The sequence below is a fragment of the Halichoerus grypus genome, chromosome 10, assembly GCF_964656455.1.
Source record: "Halichoerus grypus chromosome 10, mHalGry1.hap1.1, whole genome shotgun sequence".
In the NCBI taxonomy this organism is placed as follows: domain Eukaryota; kingdom Metazoa; phylum Chordata; class Mammalia; order Carnivora; family Phocidae; genus Halichoerus; species Halichoerus grypus.
The window spans coordinates 127,689,491-127,716,748 of NC_135721.1; the positions used below are offsets into that span (position 1 = coordinate 127,689,491).

Consider the following 27,258-nt stretch of genomic DNA (forward strand, 5'->3'; position numbering starts at 1 on the left):
GTGCTTACCATAGGAATAGGAAAAAAACGATAAAGTGTACACCCCTTGAGCTGCTGAATATACATGCCAAGTTATTTATTGGTGAAAAGATGCCCACATGGATAGCTAAACACAATCCTCCTGCATTCAATTAACCTGGTTAACAGGATTTATTTGTCCTGTGTAGACTCCATACTGTGAGGCCTCTGTGGCCTTTCAGGATGGAAGCTTAATCATTGATTTTCCTGGTCAAGAACACCTGGTTAGAATTGTTAGCAGAGCCTGCCTTTTAACAAAATGTATCTTTTGTTAAATGGGCTGTCCACAAGAGCCAAATTTGGTGCAGTAGAAAGTGGAGAAAGTTGGCATTCCAAACATTTGGGCTCCAGGTCAGGGGGCCTTCTTGTGAGACTGAAGTTTAGACTACCTCGGGAAGCCTCAGCTTCCCCATCTCTACAGCGCGGTAGTTGGGACCCATGGCCAGGAGGCAAGTGAACACGGCACTGAAGCATGGTGACTCACAGAGGGACACCAGCCTCCCACTTCTGCTTTCACTAGGCTGGCTCCTTTGTGGCCAATAGCTGGTCTTCAACACCTCTAGTAATGGCTAATCTCCCTTTTCAGTGTCAAGAGTATCCGGCATGAATTAATAACGCTGTCTTGTTTCCACTGTATTTTTACAGTGCTCTTAGAAATAAGTGATTTTTTTTTTCCTAATAAGTGATTATTTTCTGTTCGTAGCTCAGGGAGTGATAGATCTCCCTTTAAAATTTGTTTGCCTAAGACGAAATTTTTTTTAATGAAATTTGTTTGCGTAAGTTTAAACAAAAGGCAACTCTATTTGGGATGAAATATTACGTAATAGTAATGATTTAAATTGAGGAAACAGTGGCTGAAACACAAAGCCTGTTCCAGTTCTGTAGGTGTCTGGATCTGACTTCCACATTTTCCAGATTTCCCTCGGCCTCACCCTCCCTCCCATCCGTTGCGGGCGGGGGGGGAGAAGACAGGCGGACAGGAGGCGTGGCCCACCCACAAGCCCCACACCGTCCACGTGCCCTTTCCACAAGCCACGCCCTGAGTGCCCCTCACGGCCGAGGGTCGCGTCCTTGCCCCGCCCCGGCTGGCCTCAAGCCCCGCCCCGAGCGCGCGCGCTAGCCCGCTACCTCGGCCCCGCCCCCCGGGCTCCTCCTTCTCGGCCGCCGTTGCGCTGCTCTGCGCGGCAGCAAGATGGCGGCGCAACAGCAGGACCGTGAGGGTGGTTCGCAGCTGGCTAGGCCCGCCGCGGAGGCCGACCCGTTGGGCCGCTTCACGTGTCCCGTGTGTTTAGAGGTGTACGAGAAGCCGGTTCAAGTGCCCTGCGGTCACGTGTAAGTGGCGAGCCGGGGTCTGGTCGGGGGGGAAACCTGACTGGGAGGGGTGCGGCCCGGGCGGGGAGGGTCTGGGGCGGAAGCGCGAGGACCGGGCTAAAGGGCCGTCTTCCCGGGGCCCTCCGGGGCTCCTGAAGGCCGGTGGAAGTCGGCGGGGCGCTCTTCTCCGCCCTACTCACTTCCAAGTATCCCGCCGTCTGTTGAGCGCCTACTGTATTCCAGGCGGCCTGTCAGGCTCCTCACCCGGGAGAGTGGAGTCGCACCCTGCTGCGGATTAGGAAGGGTCTCAAGTCGGCACTTGGTGGGGCGCCTGGCTGGTTCATTCGGTAGAGCATGTGACTCTTGATCCTGGGGTCGTCAGTTTGAGCCCGACGTTGGGCGTAGAGTTTACTTAAAAAAAATGAAATCGGCCCTTGGACCCTGGATAGCCACGGTTTTCCTTGAATAGTCTGCATTGCTCCTGAAGTATGGTACGTATGGCGTCGTGTACCCAGCTCTACCAAGTAATTCGAATGTGCACTGAAGTTGGAAAAACGCTGAACTAACTAAAAGAACAAAAGGGAAGTCTTGATAATAAGATCTCACCAGTCTGCCATTAACTGTGAAAGGGGTTGGGAGTTGCAGATAGCGCTTGTTAGCGTTCCTACTTGTGTACGTGGTTTGCTGCATTTTCTTTGAAATGAAGCCTCCACGGCCTGCATGTTGCTAATACACTGGTTATGACGACTAAAGGAGATGGGTGTGAAAATGACCAGTACAGACCCTGGGCTGGGGTAGGTGCAATGTAAGTGGAGGTTGGCGGGATTTGAATCTAAGCCTTGCTTCATTAGACACACAAACACCTAAGTTGAAAGAACTGTAGAAAATGTGGCTACTTCTTGCTGCTGGGGGTTAGCTTTTCCTCAGTGGTCTCCCTCAGTGCTTCTCTTGGGCATCATCTTGGCATTGGTTTTAGGACACCTTTATGGAGAGTAGACACGACAGGCACGTGCTGGGCCTCACAGGTACTCTTATTCCTATAGCAGTACTGCAGGGGAAGAGGGTTGACAGCTATTTTGCAGGGGAGGAGACTGAGGCTCACATAGGGCAGACTCACCATTGTCTCACTCTTCCCAGATGAACTGCAGGTGTCTCTTTGCCAGCCCAGAGAATAATGTGGCACCTGGCAAGGGCTCCCCAGCCACACTGACTGCTCTTTGCTTCTTCAGGTACTCTTAAGTTCTTTCTAGCTTTGGGCTGTTCCTGCTTGCAGTTCACTTAGCCTGGAACTCTTCCTGCCCCATCTGCACCTCCCCTGATAGCTACCCCAAATTAACTTACCGCCCTTATCACCATCCCTACTTAAATTACTTCCCTGCTTCACTCCTGGCGCTTCCTTCTTCCTTTCAGAGAGCCAGACTTAGGGATCATGAGGGCAGTGACCACATCTGTGTTGCCCCTCTCTGTATCCCCAGTGCCCAGCACAGTGTCTGAGCATCCATCTTGCAGTCTTATATTCAACCCACTAAAATATTTGTAGCCACCATGTGCCAGATTCTTGGGGCACAGTAAGAAACAAGGTGATTCTGCCCTCAAAGTTTACAATCCAATGAATTGATGATAAATTAGGCTAACAAGTGTTCAAACTATTGTGAAAATTCAGTGTGCAGTGGGAGGGTATTATAGGGATCAAACTGGTGTGTTTGGGAGCGATCAGGTAATGGATGGATGACCTAAGAAATTGGTGGTGGAGGCTAGATAGTGTTCTCATTGAGTTGTCTTTTCCTTGGATCAGCCCTCCTTACTACTTTACCTGATTTTGGGTTAATTCATTGGATTTCACTCACAGTTAATATTTATAAAGAGGCTTGACCCAGTCACAATTTACCAACTGAAGAGCAGCAAAAGTTGAGGTTTCCTTGAGCCAGGTGAACCTTTCCTAGGTCAGAGGTCAAGTACTGGGTTTCAAACCTTGGCTCTTTTCTGTACTCACCGTACTAGTTCCACGTGTTCATCAGTTCAATGCTGATTGAAGACAGATGGATGCACCTCTGTGAGGGCAGCACAAGTCCCCGTTAGCTGCAGCCAAGTGCTTTTTTGCTCAACCTAGTTAGTGGCAGATTTTTGCTTTTATGCTTGGAAACCAGCATCATTGTAGCTTTGGCTGGGTGGGGCATTGAGTTTTTATAAAATTTTATTTTAAGCCCTGAATGACTGTGTCCCTCCAATTTAGCGGAATATAGCTAGAGAAAGGCAGGTGGCTGGAAGCCCAAGAGAAGGGACTTTTTACATAGCAGTGTAACAAAAAGGATGGAGCACTTAGAAGGCTGAACTAGATCAAGGCCTGTGAAATAGGAAAGGGAAACTGAAAGCAAGCCCAAGATACAGGGAGTGTTTAAAAGCAGGCTTGCATGTTGGGCATGACTTGGGCACAAGGTGGCTAGTGAACATTTGGTCAGTGAGCTGTATCCTGGTGTGTGCTTGAAGGCTTGAAGCTGCTTTTATCTACCAGCGGGGCTTGGTTTCTCTGGGACCTTCTGCTCTCTTTGGTTCCTCTTGTGATCCACCTTTGAGAAGAGTTAAAACAAATGATGCCCACAGGCCCTCTACCTCTCCAACCTGATCACTTACCCTCTCCCAGTGGTCTACCCATCATGGTCCCAAAGGCCTCCCTTTCTGCTTTTGGGAAATCGCTTTGCACTTGGTATATCATCTCTTTGTGTCCAGGTCTGTGTGGCTGTCTCCTTACAGTTTTAGGTCTTAGCTCAAATATTGCCTCCTTAAAGAAGCTCAGTATGATCCACCTCAGCTGATCTCTGCCTGTTTTATTTCCTTCCTATACTTAATCACTATCAGAAATTAACATTTGTGTTTTTCTTTACTTTGAAATAAAAGCATCATGAAGATAGGGATTTTGTTTGCTTTCCACTATGCTCTCAGTGGTGAATCACTAGGCCCCCTCACTTTCTCTCAGCCTGGTCTATTTTGTGTGGCAGTTAACATCTAGCTTTATGACAAAGAGGAATAAAATCCTTAGAGATGGTAAAAATTTGTCACAGGTTAGCTTTGATTATATATCCTGAGTTCTTCCTTGCAGGTTTTGTTATCTTGCCTTAAACCTGTCAGGTTGGGTATATAGCCAGGCTGTTTTCATGCCTTATTGTTCTTTCTCACTATGTACCATATCTCAGCATCACTCCCTACATAGGTTTCAGGATAGAAACTTGGCCTTCTTTGACTTTCCTTTTCCAAATTCATAAGTTCCCAAGTACTACTGACTCCACTCTGAATCATTTCCTGAGTTAATTCTCTGTGGCCTCAGGCCCTCAGAATTCCTTGCCTTAGCCATCTGTTTGGTTTCTACTTCAAGGCTCCTGTCTTCCCTCACATTAAAAAAAAAAAAATTTGAAAACCAACAACTCTGTTCATGATAACCTCAGCTATTTTTCTAAAACTCAGATTTGGCCTTGTTGATATCTTTAAACATCTGGGTTCCTACCATTCATGAGGAAAGGTGTTAGACTTTTATTTCCTTAGGTGCCTCATGAATTTTTAAGTCTAAGTGCCTGGAATATTCTTACATTCCTCTGCCAGCTGAGCTCTTTCTTTTAAGGCTCTTTCGTGAATGCTGCCTCTGAAGTCTTACCAGACTGGGTCACAGCTGGGTGGTCTTATGTATGTCTTCTCATAGAGCTTTATATTCACCTCTAAGGATAGCACCTCCTGTTTGTGGTCTGCTGAGGGTCTGCTACACGTATTCCATCCCAGTAATCTCAGAGGTGGCTACTACCATCTCCATTTCACAGAGGAGAAACTGAGGTTCAGGAAACCCCACCAGGATTCCTCAGTGGCAGGTGCTAAGGTTTGCAGATTATGCCACAACACCTTTCACCGTGTGTCATGACAGTTTGTGTTTGTTTCTGTTGGTGGACCAGCATGTTCTTGGCAGGACACTCCCTGGCCTGGGAGGACTCAGTATTTGAATCACGAATAGGGAGCAATATGTTTATAATCCATTATTCATTGATGTCTTTTTAAAAGTTTATCCATTTTTGTTGTCTTGTCTCCACGATGCATGACGCAGGTTCTCTGTATGTCTTGTTCTAGCTTTTGCTCTGCATGCCTGCAGGAATGTCTGAAGCCGAAGAAGCCTGTCTGTGGGGTGTGTCGCAGCGCTCTGGCACCTGGCGTCCGAGCCGCGGAGCTCGAGCGGCAGATTGAGAGCACAGAGACTTCTTGCCATGGCTGCCGTAAAAATGTATGTGGAAGTAAAATGGAAGAGTCAATGTCTTTCTCTGATGAGAGGGGGTAAAACGCAGAGCTGTTGCCACGTTGTTTCTCAAGTTAGAGCATGACTAGGTGACTAACAGCACGTGTGCATGCTAGTTATCTGTGGCAATGGCTGTGCCGTTTCATTTTAGTGACTGTATTGGTTTTGCTTTTTTTTAAGAGTTGGTTTAGTGTGTTATATATTGTAGCTTTGAAAACCATAGAAGTCAGTTACCCCGGTTTTTTCCCTATAAAAGAGCCACTTTTCCAAAGCACTATGCATAATTTCCATTAGAATATAATGATAGGATGCTATTTCTTAATTTTTTTAATATAAAATGAGATCAGCATCTCAAAAAAGTTACCTGCTGCCATGAGTTTGAGGGGAAATGTTATATAATCTATATCATAATGGATATAAAAAGTATTTGAGCTTTTTAGTACTTGATCGGGAGGAATCATGACATAAAGGTCATTATGAAATTATGTGATTATAAGAGCAATACCTAACATTTGAAATGCCTCCATGCTCTTTTGTATAATATGTTAGAATCAAGTGTATTTATTTCACCATCTATTATAATTATAAAGGAGAAATACTGTTGTCTTATTTTCCAAGAGATAGACACAACCTTACAGGTTTTGAAATCATGACTTTGTTAATTTTGGACTGTACAAACATACAAAATAATGTAGGCTTGTTCCCCACTCCAGAGATTACCTCTTTAAAAGTGATATAATTTAGAAGGCTGCAAAACATTTTCTGCCCTTTGACAAACACAGATGTAAGGTTTTTATAAACACAGATGTAGGAATTCTATAAAATAGGAGCATACTATAATTCTAGAGCTTTTTCTCATTTTGAAAAAATTTTTCCACTTAATGACTTACTACACAGCCTAACATGTCAGTTTCATTACTTTAACACATTAGTATCAATGGCCATAGAATGGATATACCTTATCTCCTTCCTTTCAGAGTGATTTAACACTAGGGGTACAAAGTGGTTATCATTCTGAATAGGGCTATTTCCCATCCCTTTTAATTGGGAGCTCTTTGGCGGCTTGAAGTTAAGTTCTTTAGCTGGAGGTAAGACAGAAAGGAGCATTATGGTAAGCTGGAGCTCAAATAACGAAGCTTTCTTTTTTTTATTGTGGTTTCCTTTAATTTCGAAACTCAGGATATTGAAATGAAATTACCCGTTACTTTATGCATGCATGATGGGTTTATGTTTTTTTTTTTTTCCTGTATACTTCTGATTTTTCTTCATTTTTAAAGATTAGTGATTGTATTGTATTATATTTCCGGGTGTCCTATACCTCCAAAAATGTTTATCTTCCTTTTACCTCTCCTCTTCATTCTTTAAACTTTTCCTTTCCTTTTAGAACACCTGCGATGAAGCACTCTCCTCTAGGTTTTCTTTCTCTTTCCATCTTGCAAAGACTAGATTTTATAGGAGAAATAGAACTCAGATTTCTGGTTTTTTAAAGATCATTTATCACAATCTGGCATCCTGTACTTTAACTAGAATTACTGGTCTTTATCTCTTTTACTTAAATGATTACTTTTTACTGCTGCACATAATGAAATGTGGTTCTTGGCTTGCTGTGAGGAGACTAGTTTAAATGCCATGTAGAAAACTTTTAAACCTTTCCTGGTTTGAAGTATGTGAACAGAGAGCATAACTTGAATAAAAGCAAACCTCTAGAAGAGTTACTTGGAGTGGAAGCAGACGTCCTGGGTTGGTCAGGTCAGACATCAGCCTTGGTATTAACAAAAACCCTGCAACAAACATGCTTTCAGCCCCGTCAGCATAGCCAGGAGTCTGGTGAGATTGTTTGCCAGGGTGATACAGATCTGGTTTTCATCTTGACCTTGCTTTGGGACTATGTTGGCCCTGACTAACTTATGGGCTCTAATTCTTCCTGTCCAAGTTCTTCCTATCCAAGATCCGGGCACACGTGGCTACCTGTTCCAAGTACCAGAATTACATCATGGAAGGTGTGAAGGCCACCACCAAGGATGCCTCCCTTCAGCCAAGGTAAATGACTCAAAACACTCCCTCGGGCAGAGGTTATCTTTTGCTATGAAGACAGTGGACACTTTGCATGTTCAAGGGTTTAGTTGTAGGAGTTTGGGAAAGTGGAGGTATAATTGTTAATCTGGCTACACCTGATGTCAGTTTTTGTTTTTGGGGTAGAGTGTGGAGGACTCTGTTGCTCACTTCAAGTAATAGCTCTGCTGTTAAGTTATTTTCAACAGTTGACCTCATTCTGAAGTGATTGTCAGAATCCCTGTATTAACACATTGAACTTTGCTCCTTTTTTGGAGGATACAGTGGTTGAAGTGTGGAAAAGTACTCACGGAGAGGTTTCTTCTTTTTTTCCTGCCTTTCATCTTCCAGGAATGTCCCAAACCGTTACACCTTTCCTTGCCCTTACTGTCCCGAGAAGAACTTTGATCAAGAAGGACTAGTGGAACACTGCAAGTTATTCCATAGCACGGATACCAAATCTGTGGTAAGAGGAACTAGGTTTTGTTGTTTTCCTTTTTATGAAAAGTCAAACTTACAGAAAAATTAACAGGATTAGTACAGTGAGCTCCTTGTGTACCCTTTACCTAGATTCACAGTCTTACAACATTTTACTATATTTGCTTAACGATACTCTATATGTACATATTTTTTGCTAATCAGTAGTAAGTTCCAGATGATAGGACTTTTTGCTTCTACTCACTTCAGCATGTATCTCCTTAGAAGAATATTTTTTTTTTTTTTTTTTTAAAGATTTTATTTATTTGAGAGAGAGAGAATGAGAGAGAAAGAACACATGAGAGGGGATAGGGTCAGAGGGCGAAGCAGACTCCCTGCCAAGCAGGGAGCCCGATGCGGGACTCGATCTAGGGACTCCAGGATCATGACCTGAGCCGAAGGCAGTCGCTTAACCAACTGAGCCACCCAGGCGCCCTAGAAGAATATTTTCTTACAAAATCACATTTTTTGTGTTTGTCACACTCAGGAAACGTAACACTGACACAATTTAATATCTAATAGAGAATTCATGTTTAAATTTTAACAATTGTAGGGGCGCCTGCCTGGCTCAGTTGGTAGAGCATGTGACTCCTGATCTCAGGGTTGTGAGTTCAAGCCCCAAGTTGGCCATAGAGATTACTTAAAAAAAAAAAAGTGGAATACCTTGGAATTTTATTTATTTATTTTTATTTTTTTATTTTTTAAAGATTTTATTTATTTATTTGAGACAGAGAGAATGGGAGAGAGAGAGCACATGAGAGGGGGGAGGGTCAGAGGGAGAAGCAGGCTCCTTGCTGAGCAGGGAGCCCGATGCGGGACTCGATCCAGGGACTCCAGGATCATGACCTGAGCCGAAGGCAGTCGCTCAACCAACTGAGCCACCCAGGCGCCCACCTTGGAATTTTAATAATTGTAATATCCTTCATAGCAATATCCTTCTGCCCCCAAATCCTGGATCTTTGTGTTACATGTAGTTGTCATGGCTGTAGTGCGCGGCTTTGCTTTGCTTTACATTACCTTGACATTTTTATTTTTATTTTTATTTTTTTATTTTTTTGTAAAGATTTTATTTATTTATTTGACAGAGAGAGGCACAGTGAGAGAGGGAACACAAGCAGGGGGAGTGGGAGAGGGAGAAGCAGGCTTCCCGCCGAGCAGGGAGCCCGATGTGGGGCTCAATCCCAGCACCCTGGGATCATGACCTGAGCCGAAGGCAGACGCCCAACGACTGAGCCACCCAGGCGCCCCTACCTTGACATTTTTAAAGAGGACAGGCCAGTTGTTTCGTAAGATGTCCTTCAATTTGCATTTGTCTGATTCTTCATCATTCCATAAGCAATGTGTCCTCTCGGTGCCACATCTGGGGTCATGTGATGTCTGTTGGCACCATTGTTGGTAATGTTAACTTGGATCCCTTGATGTCCACGAGGTTTGTTCACTGTAGAGCTACCATTTTCCTTTTGAGAGTAGTTTATAGTTGTGGAGAAAGAGAATGTATATGAAATTATTAGGAAAGTGCTTATCAGTCTTGACATTTAAGTATCACAGAGTGGCACGTAGTTTTGTTTAATGTTTGGATATGGTCCATGTCAGCAGTATCACCCTTTCCTTTTTCCCGCCCCCCCCCCCCCCCCCCCCCCCCCCCCGCCAAATAAACTGTATGCCCAATGTGGGGCTTGAACTCCTAACCCCGAGATCAAGAGTCATGCACTCCACAGGGTGCCTGGGTGGCTCAGTCGTTAAGCGTCTGCCTTCGGCTCAGGTCATGATCCCAGGGTCCTGGGATCGCGCCCCGCATCGGGCTCCCTGCTCAGCGGGGAGTCTGCTTCTCCCTCTCCCAATCCCCCTGCTTGTATTCCCTCTCTCACTGTGTCTCTCTCTGTCAAATAAATAAAATCTTAAAAAAAAAAAAAAAAAGTCACGCACTCCACTGACTGAGCCAGCCAGGTGCCCCCTTCCCTCTTAATGTCATTGACAGGCTAGGTCTTGATAGAACCTCCTCCATAGTTTTGTTTCAATTTTCCCATCTCATACTGCTCTCTTGAACTGTATACCTAGTTTTCTGGGCACACTTCAGCTCCCTTGCCTTAGAAGGTGGTGCATGGACTTTAGTATTTGAATGAGCTTTTGTGAATAGGATTAGGCCTAGTGGCATTCTTTTTTTTTTTTTGCAAATTTTAAGATACAGCTGGCCTGTTTGAGAATACCTTAGATCTTCTCTTGACTTTATTGAATTCCTTAGCAAGTCCACATTCCTGTCAATACAGCCACTTTTTACCCTGGGCTCCCCGAGCTCTTACTGTTGTGCTGTGACAGATTTGACAGATAAATTCCCTCTTGTCTGCTTTTCCCAACTCCCTTCACTAGGGAACTTGGCTAGCTTGGCTCATTGTAAGTCATTTTCAGCCAGGTCCTATTGCTGCTAGGCACTCTCTGGTGGCTGTTCTGGGGACTCTGTATACATTAAGTTCCTGGCATGAACCGTCCTCATCCTTTCCAGGTAACACTGAATCCTGCTTTTAACTGAGTTCAGAATATCAGATATGAATTCCTTTCTTCTCTCTTCCTCCTTCTGTCTCAGGAACTCTCTGATTTACCTCTGAGATTGCAGACTGGCAGTCTATGGGATATGTCTGGCCTATACACACTTTTTTTTTTTTTTAAAGATTTTATTTATTCATTTGCCACAGAGAGAGAGAGGAATCACAAGTAGGCAGAATGGCAGGGAGCGGCAGAGGGAGAAGCAGGCTCCCCGCCAAGCAAGGAGCCTGATGTGGGACTCGATCCCAGGACCCCGGGATCATGACCCGAGCCGAAGGCAGACACCCAACAACTGAGCCACCCAGGCACCCCTGGCCTATACACATATTAACTTCCCTTTTAACTGTTAAAAACCATAAGATTTCTCAGTCTTGATATTCTACATTTGAGAAACTGGAAGTTCTGGCAAGAGCCATCTGGCCTATGGGGAGCCTGGGTGGCTCAGTCGTTAAGCGTTTGCCTTCGGCTCAGGTCATGGTCCCAGGGTCCTGGGATCGAGTCCCACATCCGGCTCCCTGCTCGGTGGGAAGCCTGCTTCTCCCTCTCCCACACCCCCTGCTTGTGTTCCCTCTCTCGCTGTGTCTCTCTGTCAAATAAAATCTTAAAAAAAAAATAAAATAAAAAATTAATGGGGCACCTGGGTGGCTCAGTTGGTTAAGCATCTACCTTCAGCTCACGTCATGATCCCAGGACCCTGAGATCGAGCCCTGCATCGGGCTCCCTGCTCAGCGGAGAGCCTGGTTCTCCCTCTCCCTCTGCCTGCTGCTCTGCCTACTTGTGCTCTCTCTTTCTCTGTGTTAATAAATAAATAAAAATCTTACAAATAAATAAAAATTAAAGCCAACTGGCCTAGAGTAGTTGCTGCTCCTCTAGATGGAATGGGCTTAACACCTGTCCTCCTTTGCTCATGTGCCTTACTAATCTGGTCCCTGTGAGCACTTGAATTTGCAGCCCTTGTTTCTTGTCCTTATCATTCCATTTTGTGTTGAGGAAAAGGCTCCTGTGTCCTCAGACCCATGCAGAGGACTGAGCATAGGGCCCAGCCCAAAGTAAGACTTATCTCTGCTCCTGTGGCTTACCCTGTCCTGTGTCTTGTCTTGTCTTACCTCAAATTTGTTTCTCTATCCACGCCTCCCTTGTTTTCCTTCAGACGTGCCCATCTTCCCTGGCTCAGTGGTAGGAGGAATATTTGATCTGTGCTCTCTCTAGATAGTGTTTGGTTGATCTTTTCCCTCAAGCTTGTCATTTTCTAGCTGATGCTGTCTCTTTGAACCCTTTTCTTTATCCTCTCCAGATTCAGCTTCCACCCCTGCTGATGTCATATTCTCCATGGTCCCAGCTGACTTCTCGAGTCCTTGCTTTCTGTCACCTCTTTGCAATTTTTTTAAAAGATTTTATTTATTTATTTGACAGAGTGCATGTACAAGCAGTGGGAGCAACAGAGGGAGAAGGAGAAGCAGGCTTTCTGCTGAGCAGGGAGCCTGATGCGGGGCTCGATCTCAGGACCCTGGGATCATGACCTGAGCCGAAGGCAGACACCTAACTGACTGAGCCACCCAAGCGCCCTGTCTTTGCAATTTTTAAATACGTTTTCTTCATATTTAGTCAGTTCACATTGTAAAAAGTGTGTCTCTGACCCCTTCCCCTAGTTTTCCGGTTCCCTTCTATACCATTAGTTTCCCAGTATTTCTTTATATTTTTGCATTTTATTCTATGTTTGGATATGTTAAATGCATTATGTTGCCATTTGCCATTTTTGTTTAATAGAAGTAAACCCGATGTAAAAGTAAACCACACCATGGTGGCTTGCCAGCCTCATGAGATCACTCACAGAATTGATTATTCTCAAAAATAAACAGCCTCACCATTTGATATTAATATTTGTCATTCTAACATTTATATCTTCATTACATAGATGACTCTTGAAATTTTCTGTAGGCAGATGCCAACCTGAAATGGGCATTGAATCTGCTATTTTTCTGTGATTCCGGAGTAGCTTCACAGTATGCATTCTTTGGCCACAGTTGGCAAATAAGAGTTATGTTTTGTAAAAAACACCCAAAGCCAAGGTTTCAGCTCTTTCTTCAAGATGTTTTCGGGGTGATTCTTAATAACTGATCATTCATTGAAAAGGCAAGTGTGCAGAGATGCACAACCACCACCCACCTGCCCCCACTATGCATTTTCCATTTTAAAGTTTGCCAGATAAGCTTAACTATTTTGGTAATTATGAGAAGAATAATGGATGTTAAGTAAAATGTAGAGACTGGAATTCATTTCCTACCGCCGTCCTGCCCTGCAGGTTTTAGAAGGGAGTAAGTGAAGGAGTTTGTGTGCCATCCGAGCTCAGCGGACTGACTGTGTTGTAGAGCCGATTCGCGGCGGAGCCAGTACTGGACCTGGTGTCCCGGCTTCTAAACCAGTTCTCGCTTCAGAACATCGGGAGCGGTTCTCTGTTGTGCTCACTGGCATGTCAGTAGAGCTCAGCTGTGTGTGGACAAGTACACAGTCATGTAATCCAAAGACGTCTGTAGTTTTCAGATGTCCTTAGGAGATTCTTTTATGTCCCCCTTTTTATGCAAATGACAGCACATTCTACACACTGAATCAGTGTTTTTGGCATCTGCCCCATATCCGACATGTATATCTGCTTTTTTAATGAGCGTCACAGTTTCCCATTAGTTGTCTGTGGCAAAGTTTAATTGGTCCCTTATTGATGAACATCAAGGTTGGTCTCAGACCATATCAGGAAATTAGAGTAAGGACTGGATATTAAATGCTACTAAAGAATTATTATTGATAGGTGGGACAGTAGTATTGGATATGTAAAGGGAAGTACCTATTTTGAGGACTGTACTGAAATAGTTACGGGTGAGATATTGTGTCTTACTTTAAAATGCCTCATTTTTTTGCCAAAATGAGTGTGCCAAACTAAAATCTAGGTGTTGGGGATAAGGGATGGGTCACCAAAGCATTATCTACTTTTCTGTAGGTTGGAAATTATGTTGCATGCTAAGTTTTAAAATGCAGCCATAATTTTTTTTTTTTTTTTGTAGTGTTCCAGTAGTGTTTTGTTGTGTAGTGTTTTGTTGGCGTATAACACCTAGTGCTCCATGCAATACATGCCCTCCTTAATGCCCATCACCGGGCTAACCCATCCCTCCACTCCTCTCCACTCTAAAACCCTCAGTTTGTTTCTCAGAGTCCATAGTCTCTCATGGTTCATCTCCCCCTCCGATTTCCCCCCCTTCATTTTTCCCTTCCTACTATCTTCTTTTTTTTTTTTTTTTTTCAAACATATAATGTGGTATTTGTTTCAGAGGTACAGGTCTGTGATTCATCAGTCTTAACACAATTCACAGCGCTCACCATAGCACATACCCTCCCCAGTGTCCATCACCCAGCCTCCGCATCCCTCCCACTCCCCACCACTCCAGCAGCCCTCAGTTTGTTTCCTGAGATTAAGAGTTTGTCTCCCTCTCTGGTTTCATCTTGTTTCATTTTTCCTCCCTTCCCCTATGATCCTCTGTCTTGTTTCTCAAATTCCTCCTATCAGTGAGATCATACGATACTTGTCTTTCTCTGATTGACTTATTTCGCTGCATAATACTCTCTAGTTCCATCCATGTCATTGCAAATGGCAAGATTTCATTTTTTTGATGGCTGCATAATATTCCATTGTAGATATATACCACATCTTCTTTATCCATACATCTGTTGATGGACATCTTGGTGCTTTCCATAGTTTGGCTATTGTGGACATTGCTGCTATAAACATTGGGGTGCAGGTGCCCCTTCAGATTGCTACATTTTTATCTTTGGGGTAAATACCCAGTAGTGCAATTGCTGGGTCGTAGGGCAGCTCTATTTTCAACTTTTTGAGGAAGCTCCATACTGTTTTCCAAAGTGGCTGCACCAGCTTGCATTCCCACCAACAGTGTAGGGGAGGGTTCCCCTTTCTCTGCATGCCCGCCAACATCTGTCGTTTACTGACTTGTTAATTTTAGCCATTCTGACTGGTGTGAGGTGGCATCTTGTTGAGGTTTTAATTTGGATTTCCCTGATGCTGAGTGATGTTGAGCACTTTTTCATGTGTCTGTTGGACGTTTGGATGTCTTTGCAGAAATGTCTGTTCATGTCTTCTGCCCATTTCTTGATTGGATTAGTTGTTCTTTGGGTGTTGAGTTTGATAAGTTCTTTATAGATTTTGGATACTAGCCCTTTATCTGATATGTCATTTGCAAATATCTTCTCCCATTCTGTCAGTTGTTTTTTGGTTTTGTTGACTGTTTCCTTTGCTGTGCAAAAGCTTTTTATCTTGATGAAGTCCCAGTAGTTCAGTTTTGCCCTTGCTTCCCTTGCCTTTGGCGATGTTCCTAGGAAGAAGTTGCTGCGGCTGAGGTGGAAGAGGTTGCCGCCTGTGTTCTCCTCAAGGATTTTGATGGATTCCTGTCTCACATTGAGGTCTTTCAACCATTTTGAGTCTATTTTTGTGTGTGGTGTAAGAAAATGGTATAGTTTCATTCTGCATGTGGCTATCCAATTTTCCCAACACCATTTGTTGAAGAGACTGTCTTTTTTCCATTGGACATTCTTTCCTGCTTTTTCGAAGATTAGTTGACCATATAGTTGAGGGTCCATTTCTGGGCTCTCTATTCTGTTACGTTGATCCGTGTGTCTGTTTTTGTGCCAGTACCATACTGTCTTGATGATGACAGCTTTGTAATAGAGCTGGAAGTCTGGAATTGTGATGCCGCCAGCTTTGCTTTTCTTTTTCAACATTCCTCTGGCTATTCGGGGTCTTTTCTGGTTCCATACAAATTTTAGGATTATTTGTTCCATTTCTTTGAAAAAAGTGGATGGTATTTTGATAGGGATTGCATTAAATGTGTAGATTGCGCTAGGTAGCGTAGACATTTTCACAATATTTGTTCTTCCAGTCCGTGAGCTTCTGGAATGCTTTTCCATTTCTTTGTGTCTTCCTCAATTTCTTTCATGAGTATTCTATAGTTTTCTGAGTACAGATTCTTTGCCTCTTTGGTTAAATTTATTCCTAGGTATCTTACGGTTTTGGGTGCAATTGTAAATGGGATCGACTCCCTAATTTCTCTTTCTTCTGTCTTGTTCATGTATAGAAATGCCACTGATTTCTGTGGATTGGTTTCATATCCTGCCACTTTACTGAATTCCTGTATGAGTTCTAGCAGTTTTGGGGTGGAGTCTTTTGGGTTTTCAACATAAAGTATTATATTATCTGCAAAGAGTTGAGAGTTTGACTTCTTCTTTGCCGATTCAGATGCCTTTTCTTTCTTTTTGTTGTCTGATTGCTGAGGCTAGGACTTCTAGTACTATGTTGAATAGCAGTGGTGATAGTGGACATCCCTGCCGTGTTCTGACCTTAGTGGGAAAGCTCTCAGTTTTTCCCCATTGAGAATGATATTCGCTGTGGGTTTTTCATAAATGTAGCCATAAATTTTTAACACATCTTTGCCTGTGTTTATTTATGTTTATAAGATAAAGTCTTAGATCTGGGTTAATTTGGTTAAAGGTTAAGTGCACTCATAAAACTGATAGTGCTATAGTACTCTGTGGTTTTGGTACTACAACCTAATTTTCTCTTTTTTTCCTCTTTTGGCTTCCTGAAATCCCTCTGGTTGTTTTGTCTCTGTTGAAGCCTCTCTTCCTTCAGCTGTTGACCCTCTGTTCTGTCCCCTCTCCATCTACAGAGTCTTTAACTGTTAATGTTTCAGCCCTTCCCATTGGAAGCCACCACCTCTCAGTCTCTGAACCCGACCCACCTTCCAGCCCCACAGCTACAGCTGCCAGCCCAGCTCCTTCTACCAAGGAGTCTTCTACCATTTCAGACTAATCTCTTGCCAACGCCTTTTGTCGCCCTGTCTTCCTTGTAAATGGTGGGTTCCATTTCCAAGCTGACTGCTTAGGCCTACTGTTCCCCCTGGCCCAGCTCCTCTCTGTCCGTCTATGAATTTTCCATTCTAGCCAGACTGATTGCCTCGTTGTAGGCCTATACTGCTGCCCCCTGGCCTCTCCTCGGTGCCACTTCCTGTCTTCTGGAGCACCCTTTCATGTTCTCTTTGTCCTTCCAAATACCTCCCAGTCTTCAAGGCCCAAATCGACTTCTTACTTGAGGGCTTTCCAGCCTCAGCCCTCTCATCTGAGCATTGACTTTGTAAAAATAGCACAGAAGGCTGTGTTTTACTTCCTCGGGATATGGTTCATCTGTCATTTCCTTGGTTTTCTTTGTGCTTTTGGATCATTTTGTGTGCTGGGTCAGACAGCCAGAGTCTAGGCCCCTACTGAGCTGACACACATCCTGGTCACAGTAAAGGTTCAGAAAAGGGTGGTATAGTGGCCGAAGCCTTTATGCACTCTCATCTCTCATTTGACCTGAGGAGGCTGACAGTGCTTTCTGGGATACAAATGTACATATGAAGGAGTGGCCAGGCCCTAAACCAGTGTGTCAGGAAAGCTGCCCTGGAGGAAAGGAGGCCAGATAGAGGCCACAGAGGGCTAATGTCAGCTTTAATGTCAGGTGCCTAAGACTGTGCTTCTTTGTTGAAAGGTTTGCCCGATATGTGCCTCAATGCCCTGGGGAGACCCCAACTACCGCAGCGCCAACTTCATAGAGCACATCCAGCGCCGGCACCAGTTTTCTTACGACACTTTTGTGGTGAGTCTGGAGCCCGGGCCCTGATCCTTCCCCTGGGGGAACTCCCTTCTCTTACCTGGAGAACTGTGGGTCCCATTGTTGAGTTTTGTCACTGATGTGATGGGCTCCCTGGACCAGCAGCTGTGTGGTCCATACTTGTGAACCTGGTGAGTGGCCAGAGCCTTTGTTGTGTGGTATTTAAGAAGGTGAACTGGCCAGTCATCTGCAGTGAAACATAGTGAAAGCTTGCTTCCTGAGTTTTTTCCCAAAAAATTTTCCCACTTTCTTTTGGTATGTGTAGTTTTTACCTGTTATAGAACCTGGCTTAGGATCCCAAAGCTCAGATGCTCATGGGGACCAGGCAAGTAATGGCAGTGGTCCTCATGAGGATTTGCAAATTGGACAGTATCCGACCTGTGTTATGCTGCCATCAGCTCCAGCTGATCGTTAGCGTGCGGAGATACAGGGGTAGTATTGCCTGTCTCTTCACCTACCCCAACCCCAGGAAGCTGGAAAGGCAGAATGTCATGGGAAGTATCACATATTTTTTTAAAGGACTTCAGGTCAAACAAAGCACATCCACTTGCCAAAGGTGTTCATCCGGTTGGTATCCTTTTTGAAGGGACCCACTGTTGTTTTGGCATAATAGTAATAGATAAATTTGGCCAACTGCTCGAAGTAAACTGTTTGTTTGTTTATAGATATATGTCGTGAGGATTTTAGAGTAGTATTCAGTCTTAACGGCTATATTTCAGGACCTGGGAAGGAAGGCATGACTCTTTCCTAAGTTGTCATAAGAATATTTATTCTCAGTCTAAGAGAGTGTCTGAGGTTCAGACTTCAAAATAACTGTCCTTTTTGTTAGTGCTGTGAAGAGGAATATGATTCCCAAGTTCTACCCAAGTAGATAATTTGGCCTCATTGAATTAAAAAGGCAAGTTTGACTCCAGTGTACTCCCGTTTGAGCACTTGGTCTGTGCCCCTCTCCATGCAGGTGCCCTCTGGTCCTCCTAGTCCCTGTCTGAGGGAGCCATCAGTATTTTCATTGTCAGGATGAGGCAGCAGAGGCACAGAGAGATCCAGCAGTTTGCCCCCAGTTACGTGGCTGGCGTCGCACCCTGGAGCCGGGATCGGTCCTGGGGCAGTCGCCTCCAGAGCCCATCATCCCTGGGCTGTCCCACTTCTACTGAACGTGAGTCTTTGTGGCTTTAACCGGTGCTGAGGCCGAGTGTCTGTGTTTCGCCCATAGGATTACGATGTTGATGAAGAGGACATGATGAATCAGGTGTTGCAGCGCTCCATCATCGATCAGTGAGCAGTCTCTGCTGTCCATCTCCTGTTCCAGAGCTTCCATTGTGTGTTAGGCGTGAAACGTGACTCATACACCTTAAATGTACAACAGACCTGGAAGTGAGCTGTGGTGTTAAGATAGGGTACCTTCTGACAGAGAAAGAGGTCTCCAGGTCAGAGCCGTCCTTTCCTTTGGGGTCTTCCCTACTGTTCATTCTGTCACATGTCTGGTCTTTGATTGCTCCTCAGCTACTTCCTGGATCTTTTGCTTCCTCTTCTGGAAGAGAACCCAGCTTCTCCACCTATCCTTGTTTCACACTTGTTCCTCCCATCTAGTGTTCGTTTCTCAGGTCCTCTGAGCCAGCCAGGACCTTTTTTGGGTCATGAATAGCACAAATGAGACCAGCATCTTCTCTCCTTGTCCCTGAGGTGTGTGTATCCGACTGGTGACGGAGCTCCTTCTGTGCTCTGGAAGTTCTTGTTCGTTGGCCCTTAGCAGCAGCTGCCAAAAGCTGGAGTTTACCTCCTGGGAAACATTTCAAAAGGCCTGTTGGGGTGAATGTTCTGGGTTTAGCATGATCTGATGCTGGAAGTTTTGATTAGTGATATTTTCCTACCACTCCTGCACACCCTTAGAATTAACTGGTTCAGTCTTAAATGCCTGCATGGTGCCTTTTTAGGATAAGGTGTAACCATATATTTTTAGTGAGAATAAGTGTTTCTAGGTTAGGAAAGTTAAACTCCGTTTATCCATAAGTGGGGAGGAGGATCAGCTAAGAGCAGTGTATGGGCCATAACTTTTTGGTTCTGATTTTCAAACTAATGCCGTATTTTCAAATGACTGAGTCATGTTTACCTCTCTATTTGGAGCCTGCATTCTTGTCCTTGAAGCACGAGAAGGAGTCCTCAAATGAATAAGGAAGAGGTTTAGGGGCTCCAGTGGATACTATAGTTAATTTATCTTTTATTTGGTAACTTAGATTAAACTGAGTATTGCTTTTCTATCACAAATGGTTTCCACATGTAAATCAGTATGTGAAAACCTGCCTTCTAAAGCAGAGGTTATAGGAAATCTAGTATCACAGCCTATCTTTTTTTGACAAGACACACTGTTCAGAAGGCAAACATGTCTCCTGTGAGCATTTGTTGATGGAAACTGTCTACTGGAAGCTTGCTTTGTTAATAGCTCAAGAAACTTGAAGTTCACCATGTTTCACGAATGTTAATAAATACAAGGCTAAGAGCTGTCGGTCTAATATGTAGGAGCAGAACCTCTGATTGACCAAAAGGCATGTGACTTTAGGTTCACTTTTTCGTGTCAGACCTCTCTGCACTGAGCGTGGAAAGTTTCTCTGGTCAGTGGCTGAGGTTGCAAGTGACAGCGCGCTTTGGGCCTGTGTGTAGTGCTGTTGGGAGCCTCTCCCTCCGCCAGTCGGGGCTGCAGATGCCTAGTAACCAGCAAAGACAGCGCCCTTTGGGGGCAAAGTAATTTTTTCTGATGTGCTATTGCTTGGGAGGGCCCAAATGTTAAGGTCCATGTCTTCACTGTAATTTCTGGAAGAAGTTCACTCTGACCTCCCTGAATTGAGAGGTCTAAGTTTGGAGGGAAATTTGACAAAGCCTTCATTTGAGGGAATGGATGAGAGTGTGTCCATTTCACTGGTGGTACCAAGAAACCGATTTCCTTGTATTAAGTGCACTTCATGTATTTCTAATAAGATGACTTTCCAGAAAGTGAAATTTGTTATGTTCTGGCTTTTAAATGGTGAAATATAAATAAATTTCATAATTTATCCGATTGGCAAGCTGTAATGCCTGTTTTCATTAACCACCTTTTGCTGAAGTCTAGGCCTGCGGCGGCTCCAGAAGATTGCTGCTCTTTCTAAGGGGAAGGGCTTGTCTGTCACGAGTCCCATCTGGCTCTGATCTTAGCTCTGACACTTCACCAACTGGGCCTAACCAAGCTTGTCCTCTCTGGAAAATGAACACAACCCTCCCTTCTCACAGCTCGGAGCTCTGGTGAGGTGAGAAATGACCATGCTCTTTGAATCAAGGGAAACGTGGCTTCGGCTCCATTCTGATGACTTAGCAGCAGCTCCGAGGTGTTGTAGTAAAGTTTCGTGCATTAAGATCCGGGGTCATGGCATGCGTAAGCTCTGCATTCTGCCACTGGCTGTGGGACTTTGGGCAAATACTTTCCCTTTCTGAACCTGATTCTCTACAATGAAATGGGAATGATTTTCTGGCTTCTAGTGTCTTTATAAAGGAGGAGGTGTTTACTATTTATTAAATAGCTACCATTTATTAATCCTTTACTTAATCAGTTTATAATTATATAGTTGGTGAATATGTGCCTGGCACCGTGCTGGCACATAAAAGGTGCTTGGTGAATAGCCCGTATGCCTGAATAGAAGGAAGTCATTCATTTTTTGGCCAAATTGGACAGAACTTTTATCATTGCAAATCAAATACTCAAATGTCTACTAATTTTTAATTATATTTAAAACAAACATAGAAGTATTGCTTTTATCTAGTTGTACATTTCCAGGAATAGCTGCCTTTTAAGGATATAAGGGATTCAAGAAGCAGCACAAGCCTGGCGTGGCGCCTGCTACATCGTGTATACTCACTGTGGCACTCAGCTACTAGACTTACCTCCTGGGCGTAGCTATTCCAATCCCAATCCCATAGGAATCTTAGATTTACTATGGCCCAAACCGAACTCAGCATCTCGTTTCCTCCCTCCATGCCTCTCCCTCTTCTGTGTCATTCCCTCTTACTGTGGACGGTACCAGTGACTACTCAAGCCAGTGATCCAAGAGTCCTCCTACCCCCGCCTTCATACCTCCACCTTTGGCTAAGTTCCAGTTAAGTCCTGAACTCTGGTTGCACATCAGGAAGTCACCATTTGTGCCTCCCTTTCCTCCAGGTCTAACATTACAATGGTGGCTGTCCTTTGAAATTCCTTGTCATCCAAAACAGGTCAGGAAAGGGACGTTTGATCTGAGGCCTGAATGAGATAAGGGACAAACCTGTTGACCAGGTGGGGGAAGAGCATTCCTGGAGGGAACCAGTTCAGAGGCCCTGAGGTGGGAGCCTGTGTGTGACACTCGGCCACTGCAGTGAGGGGGCTGTCATGAGGCCGTGCCAGAGGCAGCGTGCCAGCCCGGAGGCTGTGGAGGGCAGACCTGGGGCTTTTCTGTAGCTGAGATGGGAGCGTTGGAGGTACTGAGTGACAAGACCTGGCCTGGGTTTAAAGAGCAATCTTCTGGCTGCATGTGGAAGAAGGGACCACAGTGGGGAAGGTGGAAGCAGAGACCAGGGAGTTGGCGGCCGCAGGAGTCCAGGGGAGAACGGCGAAGTAGTGGCGAGGTTGTCTGAAGGTGTTTTCTAAAACAGAAGTGTGAAAGCAAGTGAGGGGTCGAGAACGACACCAGGGTTTGGGGCCTGCACGATTTGGTGGGCAGAGGTGCCTTTCCGAATTGGAGGGAAAACTCCACGAGCGGCAGTGGTGGGGGAATCAGGGATGGAATGGGTGCTTTGAACTTGGGATAAGACTTCCACATTCCCTCGTTGCACATAGAGAAAGTGCCAGCTCTCAACTCCAGGATGTGCCTGGCATGCTTTAAATAACTAAAAGATTACTCTTATGTTTGTTATTTTGGTGCCAACTGAGTCCTTAAAATGTGGACCAACAGTCCTTAAAATGTATGAGTAGACAAAATATCTCTACGTCTGATTTAGATACATCAAGTAAGGAAAAATGAGGCATCTGAGTGTTTCATTTGCAGTGGTGAAAGCTCTAACGTTCATTTTGGCCAAAAACACTTCTTAAAATTTCCTTATTGGAGAAGGATGATTTCCTCATACTCAGACATATATGGTATTTCCTGAGCACCTACTAAGTGTGTCAGCACTGTGCTAGGCACTGGGGATTCACACATCAATTCAGTGTATAATTACAAACTGATTAAGTGTTCGTGGTAAGAGATTAATAAATGGTAGCCATTTAATAAATGGTAAATATTCTTTATAAGAGAACCGGAAGCCAGAAGTCCATGGGCTTACAGTATCATCTAGACCTTTTCTCCTTTTTTTCCACCTGGTACTTTGCTCTCCTGTGACTTGAGTGTCCCCTCCTACTGGCTCTTCTCCCAAACAGCATTTGAACATGATTGGGTTTCCTCCACCATCCACTACTGGCCCATAGTTCTTGTTCATACCTAGACATCCTGAACTGGTTGTCCTCGCCCACTGCTTCAGTTTCTCTTACTTCCCAACTTTACCCCTGAACTGCTCCCACATACGCTTTGTACCCTGCCCCTCACCAAAGACAAGGCCTGTTACTAACTCTAGCAGACACGTTAGTCCTCCATTTCCACCTTCAACCTGTTTAGTGCTCTTGACCCACCCCTCCTTTTAGAAACAGTTGCTTCTGCTGGCTTTTCTGCTGGGACACCATCTGGTTTCTCTTCCTATTTCTTTGCCACGTTCCTTTTCCTTGGCAGTTGCCATCTCCTGGTTCCCTTCCCTTAGCTGTTGGAGTTCTTCAGACTCTGCCTTAGACTCCATCTCACCCCACACCCTGTCGCCGGGTAGACTCCCTCCCCCACTCACCACTCTTCCCTTGGCTTTCCTTACTGTCTGCGTGCTGATGGGCACAGACCCATAGTTCTAGAGCAGACGGCTCTCTGGAGCTCCAGGCCCACAGAGCCAGCTTCCTCATAGAGCTATCCATTGCATGACTGAAGGGCATCTTCAGTTCTGCATGGCCCAAACTAACTCATCATCTGCCCTCTTACTACCACACCCCGTGCTAGGTCCTTCTCCCACCACTTTAGGGGAGGTGAGGCCAGCATCCCTCCAGTGGCTCAAGAGTTAGCCCGAGTATCATCTTTAACTCCTTTGTCCTCCCTAACACCCCATATTACAAAATTGTGCTGATTTTAGCTCCCATATAATGCACTTGTATTTTCTCACTAGCCTACTGCCACCAGCATCTCAAACCCACCATAATCTCACCTGAATTATCACCACAACTTTCCTTCTGGCCTCCAGTGTTCTCTAGCCAACATTCAGTGTATCTTCCACCAAACAGCCAGAAGGAGCATATCCTTTAAAACCCTTCAAAGGCTCCAGATATCCTCGGATAAAGTCCCAACACCTGGACATGGCCCTCCAGGCCCCCTGTGCTCTGCCCCTACCTGCCTCTCCAGCTTCAGCTCCTGACACTGGCACTCACTGTGCTCTGATCATACGAGCCTTTTTGCACCTCAGGTGTGTAGTGTCTCCCACCATCCCTCTGGAATATTCGGTGCTGCTGTATCCCCGCCCCCCCGCCACTTCCCCCACTGTTTTTGCCTCCCAGTTGCAGTTTGGATGTCTAGATCAGAATTTCATGTCTGATGTTCCTGGTACTAATCAGGGTATTTATTAAACTCTTGTATAAATACCCCTACTATGCCGTAAATTCCCTGAGGTCAGGATTCTTGTCTTACTTACCTCTGTGACCCCATTGCTCAATATTTGGGTCAAATACAGGACTCCCAGATACATGTTAATTTCAAGCAAACAACAAATAACTTTTTAGTGTAAATATGTATCAGATATTTCACAGAAGTATAATTTGCTCAAGTCAGGAAATGAATGCCAGGAATATTCATGCTGAAAAGTTATTTGTTTGGAATTCACATTTAACTGGGGTGTTGCGTAAATTTTTTTAAAAGATTTTATTTGAGAGAGAGGGGGAGAGAGGGAGGGAGGACACAGAAGGAGCATGAGAAGCAGACTCCCTGCTGAGCAGAGAGCTGGACGTGGGGCTTGATCCCAGGACCCTGGGATCATGACCTGAGCCGAAGGCAGATGCTTAACCAACTGAGCCATCCAGGCGCCCTGGGTGTTGTGTATTTTTATTGGTTAAGTCTGTAAACCCTACTCAGTGTGTATTAGCACAATAAATGTTCTGAACATCTGCTATGTGCTAGGCAACTCACACCTCCTCATTAAATTATTTGTGCGGTTACTTGTTCTCCCATACTAAGAAGTTAAGCTCTTGAGGGCAAGGACTGTGCCCATCTTGTGTGCTTCTGGCGCCAAGTACCTTCAGTAAATATTCCTAGCATTAAAATGGAACTTTTATAAAAGGGGGCTCTTCTACAATGGTACTTCCTTTCTGTTGCCTGGAAGTAGGGGCTTGTGTGGTGGTAGGGGAGAGCCTGAAGGGGGCAGTGTCTCCTAGAGCCTGGGACTGGCCCCGCTGTGCGCAGGAAGGCTGGCCCTCAAAGTGGAAGTGCAGGAGTAGGGCCTTGCCGGGCAGAGGGGGCGAGTCTCTGGCTGGCAGGTGAGATAAGATGGCCGCTGCCTGCTGGAAGCCTTATCTGCCCAGGCCCTCGATCTGGTCCCTGGATGCTTTCTTGCCTGTACTCATCTCCTTCTTATCACCTGACCTTCCTTCCTGTCTGCTGAGCCTCCCATCTGGGGCTCAGCGGGGTGCTATGAATACAGGAGTAACGATGATGATAATCCTTCTCATCCCTGGTTCCTGACACAGTGCCTACCCTCAAATAATTTTGATTTAATCCTCTAATTCCTGAAAGGTGATCAAAGCCAGGCACTCAGGTTACTCTGGAAAAGTCAATCTCATTGAATCCTCCTAACCAGCCCTTCAGGAGAGACACTAATAGCATTCTCATTACACAGATGAGGAAGTGGAGGCCACAGAGGTTGAGTAATTTGCTCAAGCAGGGACCCAACGACGTAGTGTTGCAGCGTGGAGGTGTGATCAGATGCATGGTCTCAGGCACACTGCACAGCCCCCTATTCCCAGCACCCACACTGCTAGCTCTGATCTCTGCTTTGGTTTCCTTATCGGTGAAATGGGGTTAGTAAGTGTCTTCCTCATAGAGTTATGGGAACCTAGTTTAATCACGTAAAGCTACAGTACAGGGCCTGGGACAAAGTAAGTGCTTAATGCTTAATAAATGAGCTACCAATGTTAACGACTTTTTTTCATCCATTCCTGAGACCACCCAATGCCTGGCACTTCCTAAGCAGCTAGCAGCTGCAAATGTTTGATGACTAAATGCTATTAAGTGGGGTGTTTCCCAAACTTGGCCTGAAGACATGAATTACCTGGGAGTCACTTGCTATAAAATAGATTCTCAGGGCGCCTGGGTGGCTCAGTTGGTTAAGCGACTGCCTTCGGCTCAGGTCATGATCCTGGAGTCCCTGGATCGAGTCCCGCATCGGGCTCCCTGCTCGGCAGGGAGTCTGCTTCTCCCTCTGACCCTCCCCCTCTCATGTGCTTGCTCTCTCTCATTCTCTCTCTCTCAAAAAAAAAAAAAAAAAAAAATAGATTCTCAGGCCCTTCCTTTGGAGATTCTGATTGGTAGGCGTGGGTGGGGCCTGGGAGTCTGTATCTTTTAGAAAGAACCTCAGGTAATATGCATCCTTAGGCTAATTTAGGAAATCCCTATATAATGTAAGGCAGGCTAGTGTTACAACAAACCTCTTGTAGCTTGGGTGGGGCAGCGACTCAGGTGATGTTTAGAATCAGGTGGACAAGCTTAGTCCTTAGAGGTCATAAGACTTTAGTGATACCTTTTCTGATTCTAAAAATCATCTAAAGTGTTAGGTCTCAAATGATCTCCCACAAATTATCTACAAAGGAGAAATTAGTGACTTTGTAGTGGAGAAACCTAGCAGACACCTTCACCAAGTGATTAAAGGTAGTATCATTGATAATGGGACAAACCATGGGTCACTTGATGGGATGCACTGAGGACACAGCACCACTTGTGAGGTTCCCAGCAGAAAAACTTTTAACTTAATCCTAAGGAATCATCAGGCAAGTCAGCCAAATTGAGGGGCATTTTGCAGAACAGCCAGAACTTTTCCTAACTGTCAAGGTCCGATTAAAGGAGCCTACAGAGGTGTGATGGCTGGTAGCCATGCTGCATGATTCCTGTTGGAGCCTTGATAGGTGGGGGTTACCAGAAAGGATGTTATTGGGCCAATTGCTGACATTGGAATGTGGACTGTGGAATAAGGAACAGTATTTTATCAATGTTAGATTTCCCAATTTTGACAGTTGTATGGACAGTTACATAAGGGGGATATCCTTGTTCTTAAAAGGTATGCATAGAGGAGTTTAAAAGTAAAGGACATGATGTTTCTTATTCTTAAATGGTTCAGAAAAAAGTGATGCCTGTGTATAAATATGTAGAAAGGACAGGAAATAGGCACAGTATTGAAAATGATAAAGCAAATATGCACAGTGTCAAAAATCATAATGCTTATTGTTAACAGAAGACATGTAGGGCAGAAAAATATAAAGAAGAAAGTCGAAACCATTCACCCCACCCCACAGACACCCGGACAACCCATCCCGTCAATAGTGGAATACTTACATGTCCTTGAGTCACCATATCTCTGGCTAAAACTTAAAATGGGCGAATGTTCTACTTGTCTGTAACGTGCATTTTTCACTCCAAGACGTATCCACCCACATCTTCCCATGTCAGTGTCGTGTTATTTTAATGGCTGCGTGATGCTCCTGGTGAGGGTGGACTATACTTCCTTACCAATGGGTATTTAGATTGTTCTAGACCGTGCCAGAGTGAGCATCCTTG

The 27,258-nt window shown here is 44.8% G+C and overlaps 1 protein-coding gene across 1 annotated transcript; it reads left to right on the top strand.

Annotated features, from left to right (window-relative positions):
* Positions 1-1,163: 1,163 nt before the first annotated feature.
* Positions 1,164-20,426, top strand: RNF114 (ring finger protein 114). Its single transcript, XM_036064649.2, has 6 exons — positions 1,164-1,349; positions 5,436-5,586; positions 7,532-7,638; positions 8,002-8,116; positions 17,252-17,359; positions 18,588-20,426. The coding sequence occupies exons 1-6, from the start codon at positions 1,210-1,212 to the stop codon at positions 18,651-18,653; spliced, it is 687 nt and encodes a 228-aa protein (XP_035920542.1). The 5' UTR covers positions 1,164-1,209; the 3' UTR covers positions 18,654-20,426.
* Positions 20,427-27,258: the final 6,832 nt, after the last annotated feature.

Bases quoted from the DNA above. Each gene is read 5' to 3' on its own strand.
- RNF114 (XM_036064649.2), top strand. From the start codon at position 1,210: ATGGCGGCGCAACAGCAGGACCGTGAGGGTGGTTCGCAGCTGGCTAGG. The intron at 5,587-7,531 runs GTATGTGGAAGT...TTCCTGTCCAAG, and splicing joins GCCATGGCTGCCGTAAAAAT to TTCTTCCTATCCAAGATCCG. The intron at 7,639-8,001 runs GTAAATGACTCA...TTCATCTTCCAG, and splicing joins GATGCCTCCCTTCAGCCAAG to GAATGTCCCAAACCGTTACA.